This window comes from Anolis sagrei, chromosome 2 (assembly GCF_037176765.1).
Source record: "Anolis sagrei isolate rAnoSag1 chromosome 2, rAnoSag1.mat, whole genome shotgun sequence".
NCBI lineage: Eukaryota > Metazoa > Chordata > Lepidosauria > Squamata > Dactyloidae > Anolis > Anolis sagrei.
Window position 1 is genome coordinate 112,502,071 of NC_090022.1, and position 23,859 is coordinate 112,525,929.

General features: G+C 38.6%; 1 protein-coding gene across 6 annotated transcripts in view; it reads left to right on the top strand.

Annotated features, from left to right (window-relative positions):
• The window catches only part of EVI5L (ecotropic viral integration site 5 like), a 66,112-nt gene that overhangs the window by 15,752 nt on the left and 26,501 nt on the right, over positions 1-23,859 (top strand). For 3 of the 6 annotated variants that reach the window (XM_060764907.2, XM_060764906.2, XM_060764908.2), the window contains exons 3-12: positions 1,551-1,740; positions 2,017-2,241; positions 2,942-3,016; positions 3,764-3,889; positions 4,171-4,314; positions 5,132-5,221; positions 8,224-8,321; positions 12,684-12,744; positions 13,356-13,409; positions 14,373-14,405. In XM_060764907.2, the coding sequence (XP_060620890.1) occupies positions 1,551-1,740; positions 2,017-2,241; positions 2,942-3,016; positions 3,764-3,889; positions 4,171-4,314; positions 5,132-5,221; positions 8,224-8,321; positions 12,684-12,744; positions 13,356-13,409; positions 14,373-14,405 (1,096 nt within the window). The remainder of the gene's footprint in view (positions 1-1,550; positions 1,741-2,016; positions 2,242-2,941; positions 3,017-3,763; positions 3,890-4,170; positions 4,315-5,131; positions 5,222-8,223; positions 8,322-12,683; positions 12,745-13,355; positions 13,410-14,372; positions 14,406-23,859) is intronic. The other 3 variants (XM_067463756.1, XM_067463757.1, XM_060764909.2) reach the window with 2 other exon arrangements.

Genomic DNA, 23,859 nt, shown 5'->3' on the forward strand with positions numbered 1-23,859 from the left:
GTCTTTGGAGCTCCTTTCCAAGCAATGTCGGTTTCCTGTGTCCCTATTACCCCCATCATGGCACCTTCCTCCTTCCCTTGTGCTGTTGGGGTGTGTGTGTGGGAGACAGAGAGTCAGAGTGTGTACATAGCGTGTGGCCCGCCTCCCTCTTTTTTCCTTCCTTCCCTCTCTCTCTCCTCTCCCTCCTCAGCCTCTGCCCTTTGATCCCTTGCCTTAGTGTTAGTTAGGGGCTGAGAGACAGGTAGGGAGCAGCAACCATTGCCGCTGCTGCGGAACCCTCATTCTGTGTCCTCAGCGTGAGGGGGGCAGGGGAGGTGTGTTGTCTTCTTCCTTTTTTGAATTTAAAGGTGTTTTGTGGTTTTTTTTCAGTGATGGTCACTCCTTGGATTGTGAGGAGTTTTGTTGCCAAATTTGGGGTCATTTTGCCATGTAGTTTTTGTTTTTAAGGTACTCATTATGCACAAAGCATTTATATATATATATAAATGGAGATGCAAAAAAATAAAGAAAGAAAAACTCTTTTCCCCCCTGAATTCTAAAGGCTTTTCAAGATATAAAATATAAAGTCTGTTATACTTATTTGTAGAATTGTGAAGAAAATGTGTTCTTCACTTTACTTCTTAAGGTGATTTCTGAGCATACCTAATATTAGAAAAATATCTTTCAAATATGTCGCATCATGGAATAGACATGTGAGAGGGTGTTTCTATCTAGGAAAGCCTTCAGTTTTTAGACATCCATGACAATGGCTAAAATAAAGGTTCTGAAGAAACATGAAGTATTGGTATTAATAGCTGAGGAAAAGGTGCTTAGTTAGATTTTATTTTGTGTCAAAAACATTGCATAGTTTAAAACTAATAAAAAACATTGCATAGTTTAAAACTAATAAAATAAAAGGTTCACAAGCAGCTAAATAGTTTTAGATCAAAAACGGACAACAGTGACTGCATTGTCTATAGCTTTAAACAGTTCTTCCTCTGTGTATGAGGCAGGGAATTGTGGGCAAGCATACAGATGCTGAGTTGTTTAATTAGATAAGGCTTCATGTAACAGAATTAGCATTTTATGAATCTTGGCAATTCCCTTTTTAATCATCACATTTTCTGAATATGTGTGCTTCCTCTTTCTGTTTGACATATGGAGAAGATGGTCTTCAGCATCTACAGTAAACTACCTTTGTGTTACTATCATATTGATCTCTTCTTTTTGCCAGTTTGTCACAAAGACTTATTAGAGTTCAGCATTTGCTACCAAAATTAAAGAGAAATTAAAGTGGTAAATCTGTATTTTGATCTAGCCAAACTTTACTTCCCACCCTAATATACACATTAATATGCAAACCAATGTATATGTAATGTTTCCCCCTGTTATTTCGAATTTTCTCAAAAATGTATAATGCCAAATATAGCATATAGTTCATGTAAATCTGTATAAAATGCTGTGACAAATATGATGACAGCACTTACATTATTGTGCAAATCTAAAGTCTAAAGTTCAGTGTCATTATGGGCATGGTAGGGATGGTACTAATTGTGAATGACATTTTCCAGGCTTCTGGAAGCAGATTCCAAGTCACTGCGCTCCATGAATGGCTCAAGAAGGAACAGTGGGTCGTCTTTGGTATCCAGCTCTTCTGCCTCATCCAATTTGAGCCATCTTGAAGAAGATACATGGATATTGTGGGGGAGGATTGTCAATGAATGGGAAGAATGGAGGAAAAAGAAAGAAAAACTGCTCAGGGTGAGGAAAATGGCTGTCTCTAGTGATACTACAGTGACACAAACTTGTTCCCGTTTTCTACAAGCTTTTCTTGATTGGACTGCCAATCCTTTTCCCAGTTCTATGTCCATACATCAAAGCTGTAGCCTAGTGCATATAAAGGAAGACAAGAAGAAGAAAATGTATTTTAATCAATAATGAATATTGAATAAAAATATATTGTGATATAAAATGGAGCTGTAATCTCTGATGGTCTTACCTATAATTTGGAATTTCTCGTTCTTTATTTTATTTCAGGAGCTCATAAGGAAAGGAATTCCCCATCACTTCCGAGCCATTGTTTGGCAGCTTTTGTGCAGCGCCACTGACATGCCAGTGAAGAATCAGTATTCAGAGTTGCTGAAGATGTCTTCTCCATGTGAAAAGCTGATCAGGAGGGACATTGCCAGGACATACCCTGAGCATGAGTTCTTTAAGGGACAGGACAGTCTGGGCCAAGAAGTTCTCTTCAATGTCATGAAGGCAAGTAGGAGGCCCTGATAATAAACTTGCTTTGGAAAGTAGCATTTTCCATTTGTTCCTTTGTGTTTAAGTAGAGACCTATGTAAAGAATTTAACTTTTGTGGCTCAACCTGCACCTTGGAAGAAGTTATCCAGTGTAATGTATACATTTTAAACTTCATTTCTAGAAGCATTTAGTTAGTTAAACTAAGGCAAGTTCATTTCAGAAGAACATACTCTCTCACATCTGCCTTTAATTATAAGGGTTCCAGCATCTCATTTCTAAAAGTAAGGTAGTTCTTCATCCAGTTTCTCATATACTCAACTGGGCACTAATGTGTTTTCCCTTGATATTATTATGTCCATTGCCTTTGTTTTTTTCTGAAGTATTTTATCTCTGTCTCTTGGTATAAATGAGGTCATAAGTGACATGTTTTGTTTGCTTCTCAGCCACCTCATCTAGACATACTTCTTTCCCATTGCTGCTACTTGATGCGCTGCAAGGAATCAAATTTATGTGTCCATCTTAAGTCTCACATTTTGGGTAAATAAATCAGTGCAATGCAGTTTGGTTCATTTTGACCAAATATTCTAATCTTTGCCTGATGGTTATATACCTCAAATTTTGGTTCAGGTCAGTAAAAGCACTTGGCAACTGTACTACTGAGCTCTAGGCATATTTATTTATATCTTCTTTTGCTTAAGTTTCCATCTCTTTCAGGCTTACTCCCTAGTCGACCGTGAAGTTGGGTACTGCCAGGGCAGTGCATTCATCGTGGGATTGCTTCTCATGCAGGTTGGTGTAGTATGAGAGTAGATCTTCATCTGTGTACAAGAGTTCATCATTACTCCTAAAATTTCAAGTCAATTTTCATAGAAATAATTGCCATAGATTAAATACCAATGATTCACAATCTAGTTGCTTGAATCATAGTGTGAATTTGTAACTTCATATGTTAGTCAAGTTTAATAAAGTAGGTGCTTTAGCTGAAGAAAACTTTAAAATTGTGACCTTGTTGGGACTTCTCATATTTCCAAAAAGCTTTATCTAGCAGTAGGATTAGAAAAACAACACACACTTTGAAAAACAGATATTTGAAGTCAGTATTTAGGAATTTGAAACTTTCAGAATATGGCAGAACGAACTCAACAAATTCAGGATAATGCAGAGATGCATTATTTTTCAGTACATTGTGAATTTGTCTATGTTTGAATAAAGAGTTAGATTTTTCAGAGTATCTGGTCAGTACCAGTAACTTGGCATCAGTGTAAGACTAACAATATAGCTCTCCGGTTCTGCCACTTTTGATGGCAGTAATACTTCATGTTTTAGGTAACTGTTTTAACTGATCGTGATACTGATACCATGAACCTTCTAATTAGAGATGCCATGCAGTAAACCTAAGATCTTTTCATGTGAGGGATTGTGGCTAGATGAGACTTGTGTAAAGCTGCTTCATGTTTTGCTTTCAAAACATGATCATGCTGGTTTTGATCTTCAGTAAGCTTTGGAAAGACGTGTACATCTCTTGTCTGATTCTAGATGCCTGAAGAAGAGGCCTTCTGTGTGTTTGTACGGCTAATGCAAGAATACAGATTACGGGAACTCTTTAAACCCACTATGGCTGAATTGGGACTTTGCATCTACCAGTTTGAATACATGCTGCAGGTAAAAGACTGCATCTGCTGCATTGTCAAGAAGCATCTGTTGTACTGTCAAGAAGTGTGTTGCTTTAGGGACCAGTTAGGGCAGGAATGGGCAAACTTTGCCATCCAGGTGTTTTGGACTTCAACTCTCACAATTCCTTCCCCCTGGTAAGCTGGCTGGGATTTCTGGGAGTTGAAGTCCAAACATCCTGAGGACCAAAGTTTGCCCGTGCTCGAGTTAGGGATACAGCTGTGATGTTAGAGTCTTGCTGATCTCAAGAGTTGTGTTCTGTGTCTCTTCAGGAGCAACTGCCTGAACTGAATATCCATTTTCGTTCCCAAAGCTTCCTTACTTCCATGTATGCATCATCTTGGTTTCTTACTCTATTCCTTACCACCTTTCCACTACCTGTGGCCACTCGAGTGTTTGATATCTTCATGTATGAGGTAAAGTGTTTAATATTTTAAAAGGGAGTGGGCTATAGAATGGAGAAGAGATGTTATATTACAAATTAAGAAAATATTGTACCAGTTCTTCAAATGGCACTGCCACATTGTATGTTATGACATGGGGGTTTTATAACTATAGTTTATGGCTTTAAAATACATTTTAAAATAAATCTGAATGAAGCAAAGCACGCTTCCCTAGGGAACAAACTGGCCCACTGCTACTAAAAGTTGCAAATACAGAAGAAACTTTGATAAAGTGGATATTTCCCTCTCTCCCTTCCTGCTAGTCTAGCTCTGTGTAACAGAATGACTAATACTTATTCTTATATACTTATTCAAATCGGTATGGGAAAATTTTGTTCTCCTGCAACTGAAATATAGAGACATGCCACCTCTGTGATCATAACTAATAGTTTAACTAGTGTTATTCTCCATTAATTTGTCTAATCCCCCTTTAAAGCCATCTAGATGGGTGTTATATAATGCTCCAGTCATCTTTGTTTCTGTAAAATAACTAAATTAAGTATGCTAACATTTCATGCCAGTTTCTACCTATGCAACTCATTCAGGATGGTTTAATTGTTTGATTTTGAGTTCTTGCTATGATTTGACTATAGATCAACCAGATACTCAATGAACTGTATGCACAGATAGGTAGATAACATTGTGGGGGAAGACAAACATCTTACTCTCCTGTTAAGTGTCTTCTAACATATGTCTATTTGGCATAGGAAGTAGCTATTTTGACAGTTTCTCTAAATCATCAGAAACTTCCTTTGGAGTGGAGTCCATAACTTCTGCTGATTTCTTGTAGGGACTGGAAATAATCTTCCGTGTAGGGATGGCTCTTCTACAATTCAACCAAGCCGAACTGATGCAACTAGACATGGAAGGGATGTCACAGGTGAGTTCTACAATGCTTACTTAGTTAGGCGATCCTTTGTTGTCTGAGTAGGATTGTCTTCCAAGATTGGTGTACTGGCAGTGGGTCCGTAGGTGACCGTGGAGCCCTATTCTTGATCTGCATGTTCTGAGACTGGAAGTAGATTTGCTAAATAATATTAGTTGTAAAGTTTCAGTTTATTTCAGATTTCCATACAGGGTTTGAGCTAAATGTTACGAAACCTGAGGGAAAATTGAAATGGGGATTTCCTTAAGAGCACTTGACCCTTCAACATGTTTGGAATGCTGTCCCCTTAACTCAAACTGTTTTAATTTGTCTGTTGATGCCTAAGTGTCAGAGCCAGTACCACAGAAAACAAAAACAAAAGCCCAAATATCAGTTTCTCTTTGTTCTATGTGAGGTGTAATCAGTTATTTCCCCTATCACTTATTGGTTTCTAAATGTAGCTTAATGAGGGGAGGGGGATAAAGTTCTTCAAATCTTCTTGCAGTTTTAAAAATAGAAAATTATTTTGTTCTGATACACTGCATGTTTATGTCATTCCCTCTGTACCAATATACTGATATGTGAGGCCCTCTGTGGAAGAGAGAGTGATACTACACTAAAATAATATGTTTTATTAATTGTAATGTGCTTTGTTTTTTGCTTTCAGTAAAATTGAAATGCTTAGGCTATATAATGAAGAAAGTCCTAGGAGCATCATAATGTATTGTCATACTGTAATTACTAAAATATTTTTTGTACCTTTTTTCTACAATAGCATTAAAAAGAAATTTAGTGAAGGAATGTGCCTATTGTTATAAATGTTAGAAGTAGCATGAGGGAGGGTAGCTAGATGCAGGATGGATAGGTAGGCTTATGTACTTCAATTTGCATCCAGTTTAGCTAAGTAAGTGGTAGCTTACAATGCTGAACTCATACATTCCAAGCTTTTGGGGCTGCAGAGAAAATGCTCTAAACCAGGGGTCCCCAAACTAAGGTCCGTGGGCCAGATACAGCCCTCCAACATCATTTATCCGGCCATCACTCAGGGTCATCCTAAGTCTGAAATGACTTGAAAGCACACAACAACAACAACAACAATCCTATCTCATCAGCCAAAAGTAGGACCACACTTCCTATTGAAATACTCATAAATTTATATTTGTTAAAATTGTTCTTCATTTTAATTATTGTATTGTTTTAAAGTGTTTTTTGCAGTACAAATAAGATATGTGCAGTGTGCATAGGAATTCGTTCATATTTTTTTCAAATTATAATCCGGCCCTCCAACAGTTTGAGGGACTGTGACCTGGCCCTCTGTTTAAAAAGTTTGAGGACCCCTGCTTTAAACCCCTTTAGTATCACAAAATTGTGTACCAGCATTTTTATGCTGGATCTCAGAGTTGTACAGCTGATGGTTCAACAGATGCCAAGGACTTGAACTTACCATTTCCACAGCAGCATATTAGTTACTTCTACCAAGTTCAAGGCAAGACAGAATGCTCCATTGTGTTGCTGAACCATTCTCTGCACTGAGAATCACACCTATCCAATGGGTGAGAGAGTACACCTGATGGTGCAACAACTATTATGCTAGTGTAGTACTCAGGGAAGATTGTGACAATAATAGAAAAATGCTACTCAACTGGGAGAAACAAATGCAAGTGAAAATGATGCCAAATTGTTTAGCCTCATGACTTTAAAGCAGGGTCAGACAACTAGTGTTATTATTAGTTTATTCATTTATATTCTTCCCTTCCCCCTTTCCTAGTAATGGAACTCAAGGTGGCTTGTGTTATTCAAGTATGGTTGGAATGCAGCTCTCATTAGACCAAACTACAATATGATGCAGTATGGTGTGAGCTGCAATCCAGTGACAGCTAGAGAGCCATGAGTCAGTCATGCCTGCATGTCAGAGGTTTTGAAAACTCTTCCACATTTCACTCTTGTGAATAGCCAGACATTAGACTTTCCCACCAATTAAGATTCAACATCATTTGAGTCCAGTTAATGGCCATACTCATTACAAATCTTTAGAACAAGTCATTCTGATCATCTTTTGGGCTGAAGTATGGGGGGAGGGGAACATTTTAAATAATAAGTGGCCTTGCTATCTAATATTTGCATTGTGAAGTGTGTGCCAATTTTTTTGTAACTCGTGAACTAAATTTAGCCTGCTTACACTGCAAGTAAGCCCAGATTTTCCATGATGGGCAATACTTTGGGCAAGCTTAATGTTTTGTTGGATGTCTTCCCTGACCCCAGAGCATCTCCCATGACTTTTCTTTCAGAACTTTAAACTGGTAGAGGGAGAACATTTTCTCCCGTGTTGCAGTTATATTACTGAATGGCAAGATAACTAGAAAGTTATGCAGTCACTTTATCTTGGCAAGTGAAGTACTAAGAATATGCACTTGCTGCTTGTGAGAGCTTTAAACAGTAGAATATAACAGCTTTTGGTTTTTTTGAATTGACTTTTGTAGCTATCAAGAGCTGTAACTACTTTTTGCAACAGGGATTTCATGTCTTCATTTTGTTTTTTCTAGTTGTACTGCCTGACACATCCACATATATAGACAAAACCTGTTCTGTTCTGAATTCAATGTGATTGTCGAAGTTGAGCAGTGTCTTACAAACTTAATTTCACACTGTTCTGTGTTCCATCATTTTCTGTATATACATGTGCACATACACACACCTCCCAAGCGAGTAAGAATTACAGTTGCCAGAATGTTTTTACTAAGCTATAAAGAATGTGCTCTGTCATGATTTTCCTGCCCTTTTTCATTCCTGAGACTGGCAGATCATAATGTTAGAACTTTATAGAAGTAAAATTTAAGTGATCAGGACTTGGGCATCTTGCCACAGATAGCATACTCAAAAATAGTTACTTTGCATTCTCCTTTATGCCTAGCTAGATAGGAAACAGCATATACAGTTGAACAGGGCATTAGAGCCATGTTTACCTTCAAATAATATATGTGAGATGTAGTCTGACTCTTGTGTTGTCTATCTTTCAGTATTTCCAGAAGGTAATTCCTCATCAGTTTGACAGCTGTCCTGATAAACTCATCTTCAAGGCCTATCAGATCAAATACAATCCTAAGAAAATGAAACGGTAAGTTTTTAGCCCATCCTAATATTGAATGAGGAGCCCCCGGTGGCGCAGTGGGTTAAAGCACTAAGCTGCTGAGCTTGTTGATCGAAAGGTCACAGGTTCAATTCCGGGGAGCGGCGTGAGCTTCTGCTGTCAGCCCTAGCTTCTGCCAACCTAGCAGTTCGAAAACATGCTAATGTGAGTAGATCAATAGGTACCGCTCCGGCGGGAAGGTAACGGCGCTCCATGCAGTCATGCCGGCCACATGACCTTGGAGGTGTTTACGGACAACGCTGGCTCTTCGGCTTAGAAATGGAGATGAGCACCACACCCCAGAGTCAGACATGACTGGACTTAATGTCAGGGGACTACCTTTACCTTTACCTAATATTGAATGTGGTTGAATAATACACAATAACTTAATTAGGAGAATAAAGAAACTACGTAAAGCTCAGCTGAAGGCTGTCCCAGAAAACATATATGTAAATAGTTTTGAACTTGTTAAGACACCAAAAAAGTACCTGGTGTTAACATTAATCTTTAACAGAAGAAATCCAAAAAGCTCTATATAAATGTAGGGAGGGAGTTAGTATTAGTTCAACAAAATAGTTATTTGAGCAATGGAAAACATGGTGGAATGTTCATGAATGTAGTTTAAATACCATCAAATATGAATTCCAACTTGTTCTAAAGTGAAAGATTTATTTTAAAATGCTCATAAATCTGGATATTTGATACGGAACAACATGAGAGAGATTCTAGAACAAACGTAGAAATTGTAATAATAATAATAATAATAATAATAATAACAATAAATCTTTATTTATATTCCGCTTTTCTCCCTAAAGATCCAAAGCTAGCTCACAACATAATACAATACAAATCAAAGAACATTTAACATGAAATAAAATACAAAAATCACACAAAGCATAATAACATCCAGAAATAAGATATAAATAAATTAAGCATTCAAAACATTTAAAACCAATTACAATGATTGTGGAGACTCATTTATTAAGTAGTATATGTTGCATGAGCCAGCAAGAAAATTAAGAGAGGTCTCCACAAAAGATCGATCGATTAATCAGTCAATAAAAATAAAATAAATTCTGAAAACAAAACAAAAACAGAAGTCCCCACAAAAGCCCAGGAGGAACAGTTGAAAGTTGAGTGTTGGCAGAAAAACCAGCGGCCCCAATCCAAGCCCAGCTCCAATCCAATTCCCCAGTACTGTTGTGCTATAAGGTATCAGTGACTTGAAGTAATTTCGGGCTATGGCTAACTAGCAGCAAGGTATAGCTTCATGAGATCTTCAGTCTTCCTTAATGTGAAATCCTTTTCCCCTCAACAAAAATGGTGTTGCAGTTTTTAACTGGATTTCATGGCAATTAAGCTCCTTTTTGCACCTTTCCATCAATTTTGGGCAAATCTTCCTTGTCAGTCAGAAATTTGTGTCATTCCTTGGAAGATGGACCAAGAAAAAGTGCTGCTGCTACTAGCTAAAGAAAGCACAACCATCTCAGTAACCCACCCTCTTGTGTCATAACATGTTGCTGCTGCCACTACTAATAACCAGTTCTACTATAGAAGGAAACAGACTCCTTATTGAGTAGCCAATTCTCAGTTCTGAGAGCTAGGCTGTCAGGGAGGCTGGAGCTAATAGGGAAATAATCTGTGGCATGGCACAGATAATTTGCCTGGACAGTGCTGCTCACCCACAGGCCTTGCTCTGAAGATCCAGAGCAGGCTGTCAGGAAGCAGCTAATTCCTCAGAACATTTATTCATGGTAGTGACAGTGACATCAGTTTATGAAGACTTTACCTACTGCAATTCTAGAATAATATGCGGCAGAGGCTAAAATTGAATGTCTTTGGGCCCAGATGCTACTTGTTGAAAGAAGTTAACTTTCTTTAGATAACCTAATTGAGGATTTTGTTTAAACTTCGCAAACTAGCATGTGCTGAGTAGCTATCTAAAGCGCCTAATAGTTTCCAATGACATCAAGTTCACTATCACAATTATTATTTAAAACTTTTATATCCCGATCTTCTCACCTCCGTAGAGGGACTCAGACCGGCTTACAGCAAGGATTCAATGCTACTAATACAAGTTAAAACATCATACAACAATACAAGATTAAAATACAAATAGATAAAATACATATATTCCAAATCGCCAAGGTAAAATCATGTTCAACTCAGTCCGCATATGTGGTCACTCACTTTGGTCTGTAATCAGTCTCAGCCATTATTCTGGGAATGCTTCATTCAATAACCAGGATTTCACTAGCCTCCTGAAGGACAAGAGGGAGGGGGCAAATCTAATCTCGTTTGGGAGAGAGTTCCATAGCCAAGGGGCCACCACAGAGAAGGCCCTGTCTCTCATTCCCACCAAACGCGCTTGTGAAGGTGGTGGGACCGAGAGCAGGGCCTCTCCAGAAGATCTTAATGTCCTTGATGATTCATACGGGAGAATACGTTCGGACAGGTAAACTGGGCCAGAACCGTATAGGGATTTATAGGTTAAAACCAGCACTTTGAATTGTGCTCGGAAGCTAATTGGCAGCCAGTGGAGCTGGTGCAGCAAGGGAGTTGTGCGCTCCCTGTACCCAGCTCCTGTCAGTGGCCTGGCTGCTGGGCGCTGGACTAATTGCAGCTTCCGGGCAGTCTTCAGAGGCAACCCCATGTAGAGAGCGTTGCAGTAATCTATATGGTATGTAACCAGAGCGTGGACCACCGTGGCCACAATGAAGATAGATTACACAGCTGGAAAAAAATAAATTCTTAGTGTCTTGATTTTTAGGCCTGTTCCTGGAGTTAATGGTGTGCTGATTCAGGAAATTGCATTGGCTAGACCTCATAAGCTCTAGTTTCTTAGATGTGGATATCATAACTTTCTGGGTGAGCAGATGAAGACTGGTACATGGCACATGTTCTGTATCTCAAAGACTAGAGCTGATATGGGAAAACTGGTGCCATTTTTGGGATCAGCAGGTCAAATATACCCAGAAACAGGTCTAATGTTTGAGGCACCAAATGTGTGTTGGCCAGTGTTATATTACATGGCATGCAGTGTGGTTAGGGAATTGTTGGAGTGAACCTTGGCACTTCTAAACTGAAACTACATGCAGTTGTGGAAAACCAGTGATTAAGCAAATTTTTTGTCGTGTCAGGAGCGACTTGAGAATGTGGCTTAAGGAAGAAAAAAGGCCTGCTAACAAAGAGAGTTGAGCCTTCATTTTGCCGTTTGCCTTCCTGCTTGTTTCAGTACTAGAAATGATGCTGAGTGGGGTAAACTGCTTAGACTAGAGCTGGGGAGCTGTGCTAGGGGAAAGAGAGTTTGTTCTTGTGGTAGCTCCACTTCCCTCATTTCTCTCATGTCATTGGATTCCTAGCCATAGTGCCAGGTTGAGTTTCTCCACATGGCACTTAGGTGAGAGACCTGTTTTGCGCGTCAAGTGTCAAGAGAAAGAGCATGTCACTCTCAACTAGCTGCTAAATTCTGTTGCTATGGCCTGGCTGGCACCTTGTGAGTGCTGGGTGAGAATGTGGAAGGAACGCTTTACTATTATCTCCAGCTAGTGACTTCTCACCTAACTAACTCAGAGGCATTTTGTGTAAGCTATGTGCTAGATATGGAACCTCTGCACTCTGTGGCGGCCCCCCGACTTTGGAATGCCCTTCCAAAAGAGCTTCGTCAGGCCCCTACTCTGGCAGTTTTCAGAAGGAACCTAAAAACTTGGCTGTTCCGATGTGCCTTCGCAGATTAGGAATCCCCATCCCAAGTCCTAGATGCACTTTAGCACTACTAATGTTGCTGCACACCGCACTTAATCCTACGTTCCTCCTGCCATCTCAGCACTTTTAACTCTGTACCCCATTGCGCTGGCCGAACCAGTTTTAATAGTGTCTTGATGTATTGTTATTGTGGTTATTTGCTTAATTGTTTGATTTGCTTGTCTATTGTTGTGTTATGTTTTCTATTGTATTGTGTTTTGAGGCTTCGGCCCGTGTAAGCCGCATCGAGTCCTTCGGGAGATGCTAGCGGGGTACAAATAAAGTTAATAATAATAATAATAATAATAGGGCTACAATTCTGGCTACAATTCCAGTAGTTCCTTACTGTTGATCATGCTGGGTGAGGCAGATGATAATTGAACAATATCCCTGCCCTTTCTCAGAAGAAAAAGTTGCACCAGAGGATTTCAAGTTCCCTAATCCGTATGTTTAATCTAACCTGCCTCATTCTATGTGATTGCAGCAGATGTGAGTTTAAAAACACAAATCTGCTCCATTACATCAAGTTTGGCAATCAGGGTACTCTAAGAATTTAGTCATTATTTAAGGAGAAACACAGTGAACTGCATTCTGCCTATATTACAGACTGGAGAAAGAGTACACTGCAATCAAGAACAGAGAGATGGAAGAGCAGATTGAAATCAAGGTCAGCCCTCTTTCATATGGTCTTGCTCTTGTACCAGTTCATAGAATTAAATTATGGGAGTTTGCTGTGCTTTGTTTCTTAAGTTAGTATAGCCTCATACTTAGAAAGTCTTCAAAATGCTGTTCATTAAATGATAGTCTGTACCTGGTGCCTTTACTTGTTCTGCACTGATTGATGCTTTCTCCCATCATCCTTCTATAGTGTCACAAACTTCTGTTGTGTTGGTTCTTTCTGTCTATAGGGAGAAGTGTATTCTATTTAAATACGAAACGACAGTGCCATTTATTTTTTAAGTACTCATACTTCAGGTATAGATCAATTAACCACTTCTATTAGTAAAAAAAGGCATAGAACAATTAACCACTTCTATTAGTAGAATGCAGTGTATGATAGAAATTTAAGGGATCCCCACCTACTGAACAGTAGGTCTAATTATTTGCTTGTGTGAGTGTGGTGAAATCTTTCCTTTCTTGGTTATTCAAGCAGCTTCTTGAGCAGATGGCTTTAGTTTGATATTCTGGATTTCAGCATAATTTTGTATGCTGGCAACAACTTAACAAAAGCTCATGCTTACACATTAGAACACGTGCTGATTTTGATCTTGCTTACAGAGGCTTCGTACTGAAAACCGCCTTCTGAAACAGAGAATTGAAACCCTGGAGAAGGTGAGGAGTGTACCCAGCCGCATGAGAATCCACTTCCTCCGCTTCCAGACTAGTTTGGCCACCAAAAATGAAACATTAAACAGTCATATGTCCCAGTTGACTATAGACACTACTACAAGTGCCAACCATTAATTTCTGCTGTGCATCTTCATAGGGACTGCTGTGGGCATTTATCTCTCATGCAGTTCTAACGATAGAGAATACATGTTCCCAGGAAGTACTACTGGCCTTTCTACATTGGTGCCTCTGCTCGTAATGATGAAGAGGTAAATCCCAAGTCATCTGCTGCCTAGATGCTTTAAGATGGAAAAATCAGCAAACTCTGGCAACTGGAAAAAATAATTCATGAACTTGGTAACATGAACATAAATAACTGACTTTCTGAACAAGCAGTCATTTACCCTGCCTTTTGGCTGACTTTATTGTGTAGCAGCTGAGCCTTAATTATATTTCCCCTCTCACAATCATACTACCTCACATGTTTTTGTGTGCTAAATAATAGACTTTTACATGAAACATTTCAAAAATCCTTGACACCATACTGGTCTAAAGAACTTGTAGATAAATATCTTGAAAAATGGTCTAGATGCAACAATTCTAGGGAATCCTATGAGTTAGAAACTAGTGTCCATTTATTTTAAATCTTTGGGACATATATGACTTCTGTAGTGCAGAGATGTCTCTGTCTGATTGAGAAAGGGAATGAGTTACAAGGCTGGATCAGTCTTAATACATGACAAGTATGTAATGCTTTCATTTATAGACAGGAAAAATCACAAAGATACAGGCTATATTGCTTGTTCTGCAAAGGGAAATGATACACTGTTCTGGAATGGAAATTCTCTCCCTGGGCTCTTTTGGGATCTTTGTCTTTTTTTTCTTCTGTGCTTCTAGCTCTGAGTGCTTGTGTGACCTTGCTGTTGTCTTTTTTCTTCATCTTTCCTTCCTCTTCTGGATCTGTAGGAGAGTGCTGCCTTGGCAGATAGATTGATCCAGGTATAGTAAACCTTTTTGTTTGTTTGTTTGTTTCTAACTATCTTCCTGGTGATTCATTTCATTCCAATCCAACTAAACCACTTGCAGCCCTGTCTCTTTGCAATGTTGGACTCGCTTGGCACTTTCATCTAGGCTAACCATTCTGCATTGGTTCTCAGACTTCCCTTTGTCACTCTTAGATGTTCTTAGAAAGATATGCATATTTTCAAAATTCTACAATATATCCGATCTGTTAGCTAATACTGAAAGTAGCATAATCATACATTGACAAAATACAGGATCCAGGTCAATTCCTTGTAATCCTTGAAGTAAGCATTAGAATGGAATCAAGACTATATTGATTGTATTCTGTACAAAAGAAATAACATCTCATTCAGTGGGATCTGTATATATTTATTCTTTGTCAGTGTGTGTTTTCCTCCTCCTGTGTGTATGCTGATGTATGATACATCTATACTCACGTAACACTTCCAAGAAGCACGTGCTGTTCACTAGTATGACAACATGATGCATGTTCCTTGCAGGCATGTGTGTGAGTGCTGTGTGATCAGGTCTGTGATTTACAAGCATCTTTGCCATCCTTTGTTTGACATGAACATGTTTATGAGGGCTTTTAAAACTTTGAGCAAATAGGTATTTGGCAATAAACACCTTATTTGGGGTAAGTGAAGATATTAGAGGCAAGGAATGTGATTTAGAGCTATGCCTACATCTGTTAACCAAGATTCAGTGTCTAACCACCTATTGTGAAGTCCAGACTTAGCAAGGATAATTATGATTACACCTTGCTTGGATGTCTCTTCCTACTTGTTTGTTGTTTAATAAATATTGATGTTGCATTTTCAGTGGGCTTTACATCAAAATATGTACAACATAGTATTGTAGTATTGCATAGCACCCATGCTTAATTACTTTTTCTGCATTCCTCAGCAATCTAAATAGAAAATAAACATTAAGAGCCCTGAAGGGTGGGGTTAGTGACAGGGGGAGAAGAATAGGAAATCTTGGGCCGCCTCTTTTAGAGAGATTGCTGATTTCTGCTTTAATACCAAACCGCAAGAAGAGTGAATAGGATCGGACACATTTTCTTTTTCTTTTCTTTTTCCTGTATAAAAATAGTTACAGAAAAGTTTTGAGTGCTTATAAGGAATCATATATATATTTTGCTCTTTATCAAAGAAGCCTGGCCAGGGATGGAAGATATTATTTGGCAAATGTGCCTAAACTACCTTACTTGAATTGGATGATGGCTTTCCTGCTACGAAAGGCCAGGAGAGTGCTCTCAGCCAGGAGATAAACTTCTGCCTAGGTCCCCAGTCTTTGTGGTGCATCCAGAATACTACTGGGAAGGGGTCTCAATTAAGAGGAATGGAAATTCAGAACCACGGAGCATAAATTCCCCTTCTTAAAAGTCCACATTAGGTTGTTCTGGTAGCCTACTTTAACTGTTGCAATGCAGCTGCTTGCTGGTCCTAGATATACATGCTGTTCTTAGCCCCTGATTTGTTGCAACAAAAAAGCAGGATTGCAGTTAGAAAGTTTTAGACTCTGGACAATGATCAAATGTTTTTCCCTCAATACCATAAGGTATAGTACATCACTTAACTTTGAAGTGTGGTAGTCAACTCTCCTGTGTTTGGACACTCATTTGTCTGAGTAAGACTCAGGATGTCTGATTCAGGTTCTGTATCTGATGGTACCACTGCAAAAAGAGAACTGAGAAAAATTAGGTTGAGAAGCATTCTGTCCAAACATCTCCTTGCAGATTGCTTGATGATAACATTCCCCAAATTTAGTAGCTTTCCCCTTTTCTGGAATTTAATATGAACAGCAAAACCCTTCATTTTGGGTTTCTAATCTTTTACTAGATTTTTAAAAGGACTGAACAAGTGCTATTGAGAGTTTGATCTTGTGATAACAGTAACATATAAGCAGAATTTGTTAATGGCCAGAGGATTTCCTTTGATGGGCTATACCAAAAATATGTTTAAATTTTAGTAAGTCATGAGTGATGAGAAGATGAAAAAACAAGGCAGATAATAGTATAAGCACAAACAATGCATACATACAGTCTGACTCCTTTTTATTATAGACTTTGTGCATTTAGCAATAGATACAAACTAATGCACCTTAAAGTGTAAGCTTTAATGGGAGAGAAAAGGGGTTAACACCCCCTAGCTAAGACAACCAGGAATGCTTTGAACAAGAATCCATCTGGGTAAATCCCATAGTTTTTTAAAGGGTGTGATATTCCTCCTGCTTCTGCCAAATCAATATAGGTGCTCTTCTTCTCACATTATGTTCAACCTTCCTGGGTTAATGTATACATGAATCTCCTGGTGTGTTTCAGAGTCTCTGCAATCCACATGCCAGCAGTGATATGGGGGACAGGTCACTTTCAATGTAACTATCTTTGCTCTACCTATTTCTCATGGAGAACTTCAGAAATTTTCACTGGTGCATAAAAATTGGGGATGGGAGAGGAAGGACAGGACTAAACTTGTAAATGATAAAGCTAACAAACTGCCAGTCACAAGGCCACCCATCTCTTGAGGAAGGATTAAATCCTTACTTCAGATGACAGGAAAGGGCCCTAAACACACCCTGTCTTGCCAGTTGTCACTAATCAGACCTATACTGTGCTCTGAGGACTCCCGGGCAGTGCCAGTGACTGCTTTCCTGCTTCTGTAAATGCTATATCAGAAATTAAACTTGTATGGCTCTTCAGAGTAACCACTTGCCTCTCACACATTAGTTTATTACAATCAAGAGTCCATTAAAACAGCATATAAAATACATTTTAAAACAGTGCCTAGAGGTAGTAGGATTGACACTATACAAATGAATATGGTCAAATCAAACCAATAGTTTAAAAGAATATATTAAAATTCCATAGGAAAAGGTAAAAGTTTCCCCTGACATTAAGTCTAGTTGTTTCCAACTTGGGGGTGTGGTGCTTATTTGCATTTCTAAGCCAAAGAGCCGATGTTGTCCATAGGCACCACCAAGGTCATGTGGCCAGCATGCCTGCATGGAGTGCTGTTACCTTCCCGCAGAAGTGGTACCTATTGATCTACTCACATTTTCATGTTTTCAAACTGCTAGGTTGGCAGAATCTGGGGAGCGGGGAGTCCACCCTGCTCCCTGGATTCGAACTGCCAACCTTTCGGTCAGCAAGTTCAGCTGCACAGTGGTTTAACCCATCCACCACGGGGCCCATTAAAATTACATAGACACGGAAAATCTGTTCATAATATTGAGGGTTAAACATTTTGTCGATTGCGGCGTAAGCAATTTGTTAGAGCCCTGGAGCAGGACAACCACAAGAGATTGCAGGGAGTACCAGAGGAAGCATTGTATGATGGGATATCATAGATACTCCAGTCTGACCCCGGTCAAAACTGCAGTGGAAAAGTACATGTAATATAATTTCGGTTTCATAATTATCACAGGGCAGTATCTCTTACTCAGTGGAGTTCTATTAAATCTGGCAGATAAATAGGTCAGAGGGAATGATATTAAAACTTGCCAAGAAAAAAGCCTTTCTGTACCTTGGGAAAGTTAAATAAGGCATTTTATCCTGGCAAAGGAGGGCATGGTAAACTCCAAAAATGGGAAAATCGCATACCTCATGCCTTGCCCTGCACAGGTGACTGTGCCAGTAAATCTGTTGTGGTACTGTAGCAGAGGAATGCAACTTGCCATCTTACTCTGAAGAGAACTCAGGGTGAAATGTCAGCCTAGCTTGCTCTCTAGAGAGCAACATGGGTAATTTGATAATACAGTTCACCAGAGAGACCAATAAACACAAATGATCTATAGCAGTGGTTCTCAACCTGTGGGTCTCCAGATGTTTTGGCCTTCAACTACCAGAAATCCTAACAGCCTGTAAACTGTCTGGGATTTCTGGGAGTTGAAGGCCAAAACACCTGGGGACCCACAGGTTGAGAACCACTGATCTATAGTATGAGGGTCCTTTACTCAGAATGGTAATGGCCATGGAGACAGTCTCAAAATTTGACCTTTAATGTCATTTGGTCCATTCTCATCCATATACATTTTGGGGGCATTAAGCTTTCAGAGGTGCAGTAAGCTAAATATTCTGCATATATAAGTGACAAGTTGACAGATATGCATCTTAAAACTTAATAACGTCACACTGTTTATTCACATGGACCAAATGGGTCCTTGTGAGCCATCTTGTCAAACGAAACAGATCAGGAGATTAAAGAAATGATTGGTTTTTCTGAGGGGTGTAAGACAATCACTAGGTGGGTGCTCATAAAACCTTATAGAGGTTCTACTTGAAACTTTTTACAGCAGAGGAAATAGAAGAACCGCAGGTTCTACAGATAATATTGTTCAAACAACAGAAGTGTGTTTTGTAAGATTCAATTACTAAAATAGCATGTTGGGGACGAAGCTCATATTCTTTCCTCTCCATGTCTCATTCATGTCATGGGCAAGTCAAAATATCTTAGCCTAATCTACAACAGTGGTAGCTGTGAGTGTAAAACTGTTATTCAAAACTTTGTGGAAAGAGGGCCAGATACAAATATAACAATTGAAGGATCTCCACAGGAGAACAAATTAACCCAAGAAGACTGAATACAAGATACTGGAGAGCAAAGCAAACCTGTGCTCATTCACTGTAGCTGTTTCAGTTTTTCAAAAAAAAAAAAAAACAATACCTATGCTGCTGCCTAAAACCTCAATTACACAGCCTTTACAAGATCTGCTGCTTTAAATTGTTCCCTTTGGGAGTTATGTTAGAACCTTGCTGCGATTCATTTACAGCTGCTGTTCATTTGCCAGCAATTCTTCACAGGACAAGGGCCAATTCACCTGTGCCACAGCTAAGATGATGGTAGCAGTGCTATAAAGAAACTTAGCTACAACGTCAACATGATAAATATTAAAAAATATTCTCCAATAACATTTTTAAAAGGTTGTTCTGAAGCAGAAAAAATGGATCCCATGTGATCCTTATTCCTAGCTGTAAATCAACCCTGACAGTTTATTAACGTTTTTCTGTCGGTTGCATTCCTTGAAGAACAAGACCTAGAACCTCCTCCACACAAAGTTAAAATAGGATTTATAGAATTTTGTGATTACCTATTCCCTATAGCTACTCCTTTCTTGAACCAATCCTAAATTGTGATTTATTTGTTGAAACGAGATAATGACCAGGCGGGAGGCAGGGTGTAGAGGTGAATGATGATGACCTTTTATTGTTGTCTAAGCAATGCTTATATAGGTTTTGGTGCTCTTCAGCAAAGTCTGCATAGCAACAGTGGAGGATTACATAACTGCCAAGCGATTGGTTAGACTCTTAAGGGTGAGGTAATCTACAGGTGAGGTCAGCTACAGGCGATGTCATCCTTCCTGTCTTCAAGGGTAATGTCCATACATGGTCAGTGGGGTAGGAACAGTGTATGTATCTGGGGAGTATGGCCTGTCTTTAGTCCTATGTCATGATGTCCTGTATACTTGGCCAAAATGGTGTGAAGCATTAGTGTCAGGGGTCTGAAATCCACCATGTCCACATGGAGGTATGGCGTGCCAATCCCTCTGTGGTACATAGCCATTTCTGTACCTCTGTATTGGGGACACAATGGTGTCTCTCTTGCATAAGGGACATAATAATGTCATCACTCCTTTACATCACTCCTTCATCTCCCCCTTTTTTGTTTTTTTTTTAACAATTTGTACGTATAAAGGACATCATGTTTAGGAGGGGCTTATAGGGGCCGTGGCTGGTAAAGCTGCTATAGGGATGGGATGTAGCAGCAGCATATGATTAAACAGCCAGTCAATAGTAAAGCAATTTGAACTGTTTTTTGTAGTCGACAGGAAGTCAGGTCATATATTAGGATATCACTTTGAGGTGGAGGGGAAAGGTCAGCAGAGCGTGAGGCTAGCAAGAAGCTTATAATAATGGGCAAATGTAGCAGTAGCAGATTATTATATAGCCATCAATAGTTGTGTAGAGTAAACAAATTGGATAATAAAAGTTTTACCAAGCAGGTACAGTGTTTTGCTTAAAATGTTAAGCTAAGTCATTAAAAAAACAACATGCATAAGTATTTTGTTGAAATTATTTGTGAGATTTGAAACAATATATAGAATAGACTGGAAGGTGAATGGAATTTTGGAGGCCTTGGTGTCACGTCATCTTTCCAGAGACAAATGTAGTGAGCAGGAATCCAAAGCGCTTGATTTAAGAAGTAAAGTTCATAGGCTTATGACAGTTGAAGCAGGAACTCTTGGTTTTTGGCAGGGGGTTGGACTGGATGGCCCATGAGGTCTCCTTTAACTCCTTGGCTCTAGGCGATGAGGGGGGCTGGGCCTTTTTACTCCGGATCTGGCAACCTGCATTAAAGGAGTAGAAGGGGGTAGGGAGAGGGAAATGCTTCTGGATCCTGGTAACGAAAGAAGAATCAGATAAAATTAAATTTAAATGATTAATGGTAAATAACACGTATAGGAAGGTCATTGGAAAGTGAAACCCAAAAACGAGCAGGAAAGAGGAAGGGGGTGACTCCCCCTTTTGTTTTGTGTGTGAGAAAAAGCAGATGGTTTGTTGAGGTATGATTTGAATACTCAGTAATCGCGTTTGGTGTGGCTATTATATGGAATGTTAAAGATATGGGTAGAACATTGTGAATTTAGCATTGTAACATAAGGTATGTTGTAGTAAAGATGTTTATGAATGTAAAGGTAATTGTGTAAGGAAAAAATGAGGCAAAGAGTATAAGTGGTTGAAGTTGAAATGACTGTTGTAGTTAGGAGTTTATTAATGGTGATATTTTATTGAGGATGGGGTGTTTATGAAACACCTGTTGATTGTATGTAGATAGTCTGTAAGTCTGTCATGAGTGTATAGGGATGGCTTGGAGACAGAAAACTGTCTGTGATGAAGAGATCAGATTAACTGAACATCTTAAAAAAACTGAGTGTGTTAAACCCAGGTTAATAATGGGAAGCCATGGTTAACCTTTAGTATTAGGATGGTATGGATGTAAAAGTTTTGGAACTGATATAGAGTCATAAAAGGAAAAAAGCAGTTTTAGAATCTTTAAGGTTAAGGTAAAGAATAGATTTGGCCAAAGTAGATAATGTTGTATTGAAATCTTTAGGGAATGTATTTTGAGCAATGTTATGAGTAAGTGGTTTTAATCTGTTGAAATATATGTGGATGAGTGAGGCAATGAGCAACAGTAAAGCTGTTGGAAAACTTTAGTGATTGTGTAATGAGAAAGGGATGATAGGTTTTGTAGTTTGAGGATGAAAAGGCATGGCTCATAGGGTTGTGTTTTGTTGTAGAGGAAGGATTGTGGGAGCTATTAATCAATCAATCAATGATTTATTATGGTCTTTGACCAGCATAGTATAGAGTGGGCATCGGTGTGTAAGGAAGGGAATTGTAGTTTTTAAGTATTAGGCATGAAAGCAGAATGAAAGCATATTTAAAGACATCTTATAATATCATATAAAAGAGACAAATTAAAAGCATAAAATAGAGTAATCAAGTATAAACAATCATGAATCAAAAAAATCATTTTAAAATAGACAGAAAGGGAGGAGGCAGGCAATGTTGGTGTGTGTGTGTGTTGATCAGATCTCAGAGTCTAGCCGTGTCTTGTACGGCTTGTGGAATGTACGCCCCCCTTTTTGGGCAGCGTGTGTTGTTTTCGGTCTCTCAGAGAGAGAGAGAGGGAGAGATTTTTTGTTTCATGGATTTTAGTGTCTTGTAAGGTAGATATGATGTATGAATAAAGCAATAAATGTCTGGTTTTGAGTATTGTTTTATTAATGTTTTAAATGTGGGTAACGAATAGGGGTGTGTGTCTGTCTGTAAGAAGTGAGTGTTGATTTTATTTAATGACAGAATGTTTAAATCTAGTGAAAGCTGAGATCAGACTTTTAAAATGTTGATAGGTAGCGTGTTGTGTTTGATAGGGCATGTGTTGTTAACTAATGTTTTGTAAGAAGTGTGTTTTTATGAAGGTGATTCATCTGTAAGTATCAGATGAAAGGCATGGAAACCAAGCATGTAATTGTTTAGGTGTGATTAAAATTTAGGAAGAAGTGTGAGTTGAATATAGTGTAATTTGAGTCTTATATATAATTGACCCTTTAAAATGAAAGGGACAAGAAGTTTTGTGTGTCAAGTTTGGTTTAATGTTATTGTTGGTGGAGTTTAGAATGTGTTTGAGTTGTGAACTATAGATTTTAAGAAGCACAACTCTTGATTATGAAATCAACACCAACTCTATCAGTATTTAAATTGTTGTATATGGGTATGTGTATCACACTTGATCAAGCAAATGAAAGTCTGTTTTGTATGTAAGACATTTTTATCACAATTTATGACAGTAGGAAACTTATAATTATGAAACAATAACAATGAGTAAAATTATAACTATGAAATAGCAATAACAATGAAAACAATCTCAAACAATCTCTCAGTTGAGGGTTAGTATAACATAAAGAACTATCTTAAAGAGTTGTAGTGGCTTTTATTATCTTTTATAATTAATCAATATTGTTTAGCATTAAAGGAGATGAAATTTGACAATTTTTAGAGGACTGTGTATTGTCTATCTTTATCAAAGATAAAACTTTGAAAGCTTTTTTATCAAAACACTCTTTTAAAAAGAATGAGGATTTTTTATTGATCCTTAACTGTATATTGTGTATGTATTAATTCTAGAACTTCTGATTGAACAGAAGTTCATTTTAAAAACCATTTTGTAACAAATGTTTATTTAATGACAGTATAAGTTTATCAGAAGGCGTTTTTTAACCATATTTATCACAGGAGCTTTATTTTGTGTTGAATGGAAATGTTTTAATGTTATCTTTTGGAGAGAGGGGTTGTTAAACTGTCTCACTCAATGATGTATTAGGAAAAGTGAGAAGTCTGTGACCTAACAGTCCATCCAGATTTGATGTAAGCACTGTTTATTTATGTAACTCCCCCTGCAAAAGCATGCGCCTTTTCAGACTCAAAATCTGGGAGGTGGATTATGATATTTATGATTGTTTGGTGATCAATGTCAGTTGTGCATGTTATGGGATCAAATGACATTATTGGAAGCTCTGGTCGGCCAGCTGTTTTAGTGAATGTGCCGGAGCCATAAATTAGATCTGGAATCATGGCTGTTGTGTTTTGAATGTGCTCAGTCGAGGATATAGCTTCCTCGAATCCTGCCATGTCAAGAAGGGTTGCGGTCATGTTTTTTCGGCCCTCAGCATTCTGAATGGTCTGAGGAATCATGTCTCTCAGTGGCTGGGGCTGTAACAATTTTTCAAGACTTGGTTGTTTATTTTTAAGAGAAGTAGAGGGGAGATTTGAATCGGCGGTGGATGATTCAAAAGCAAAGACACATGAAGGCAGGATAGGGAGGGCTAGCTGTGGACATTCTGTCTCTAGTGGGGTAAAAAGAGG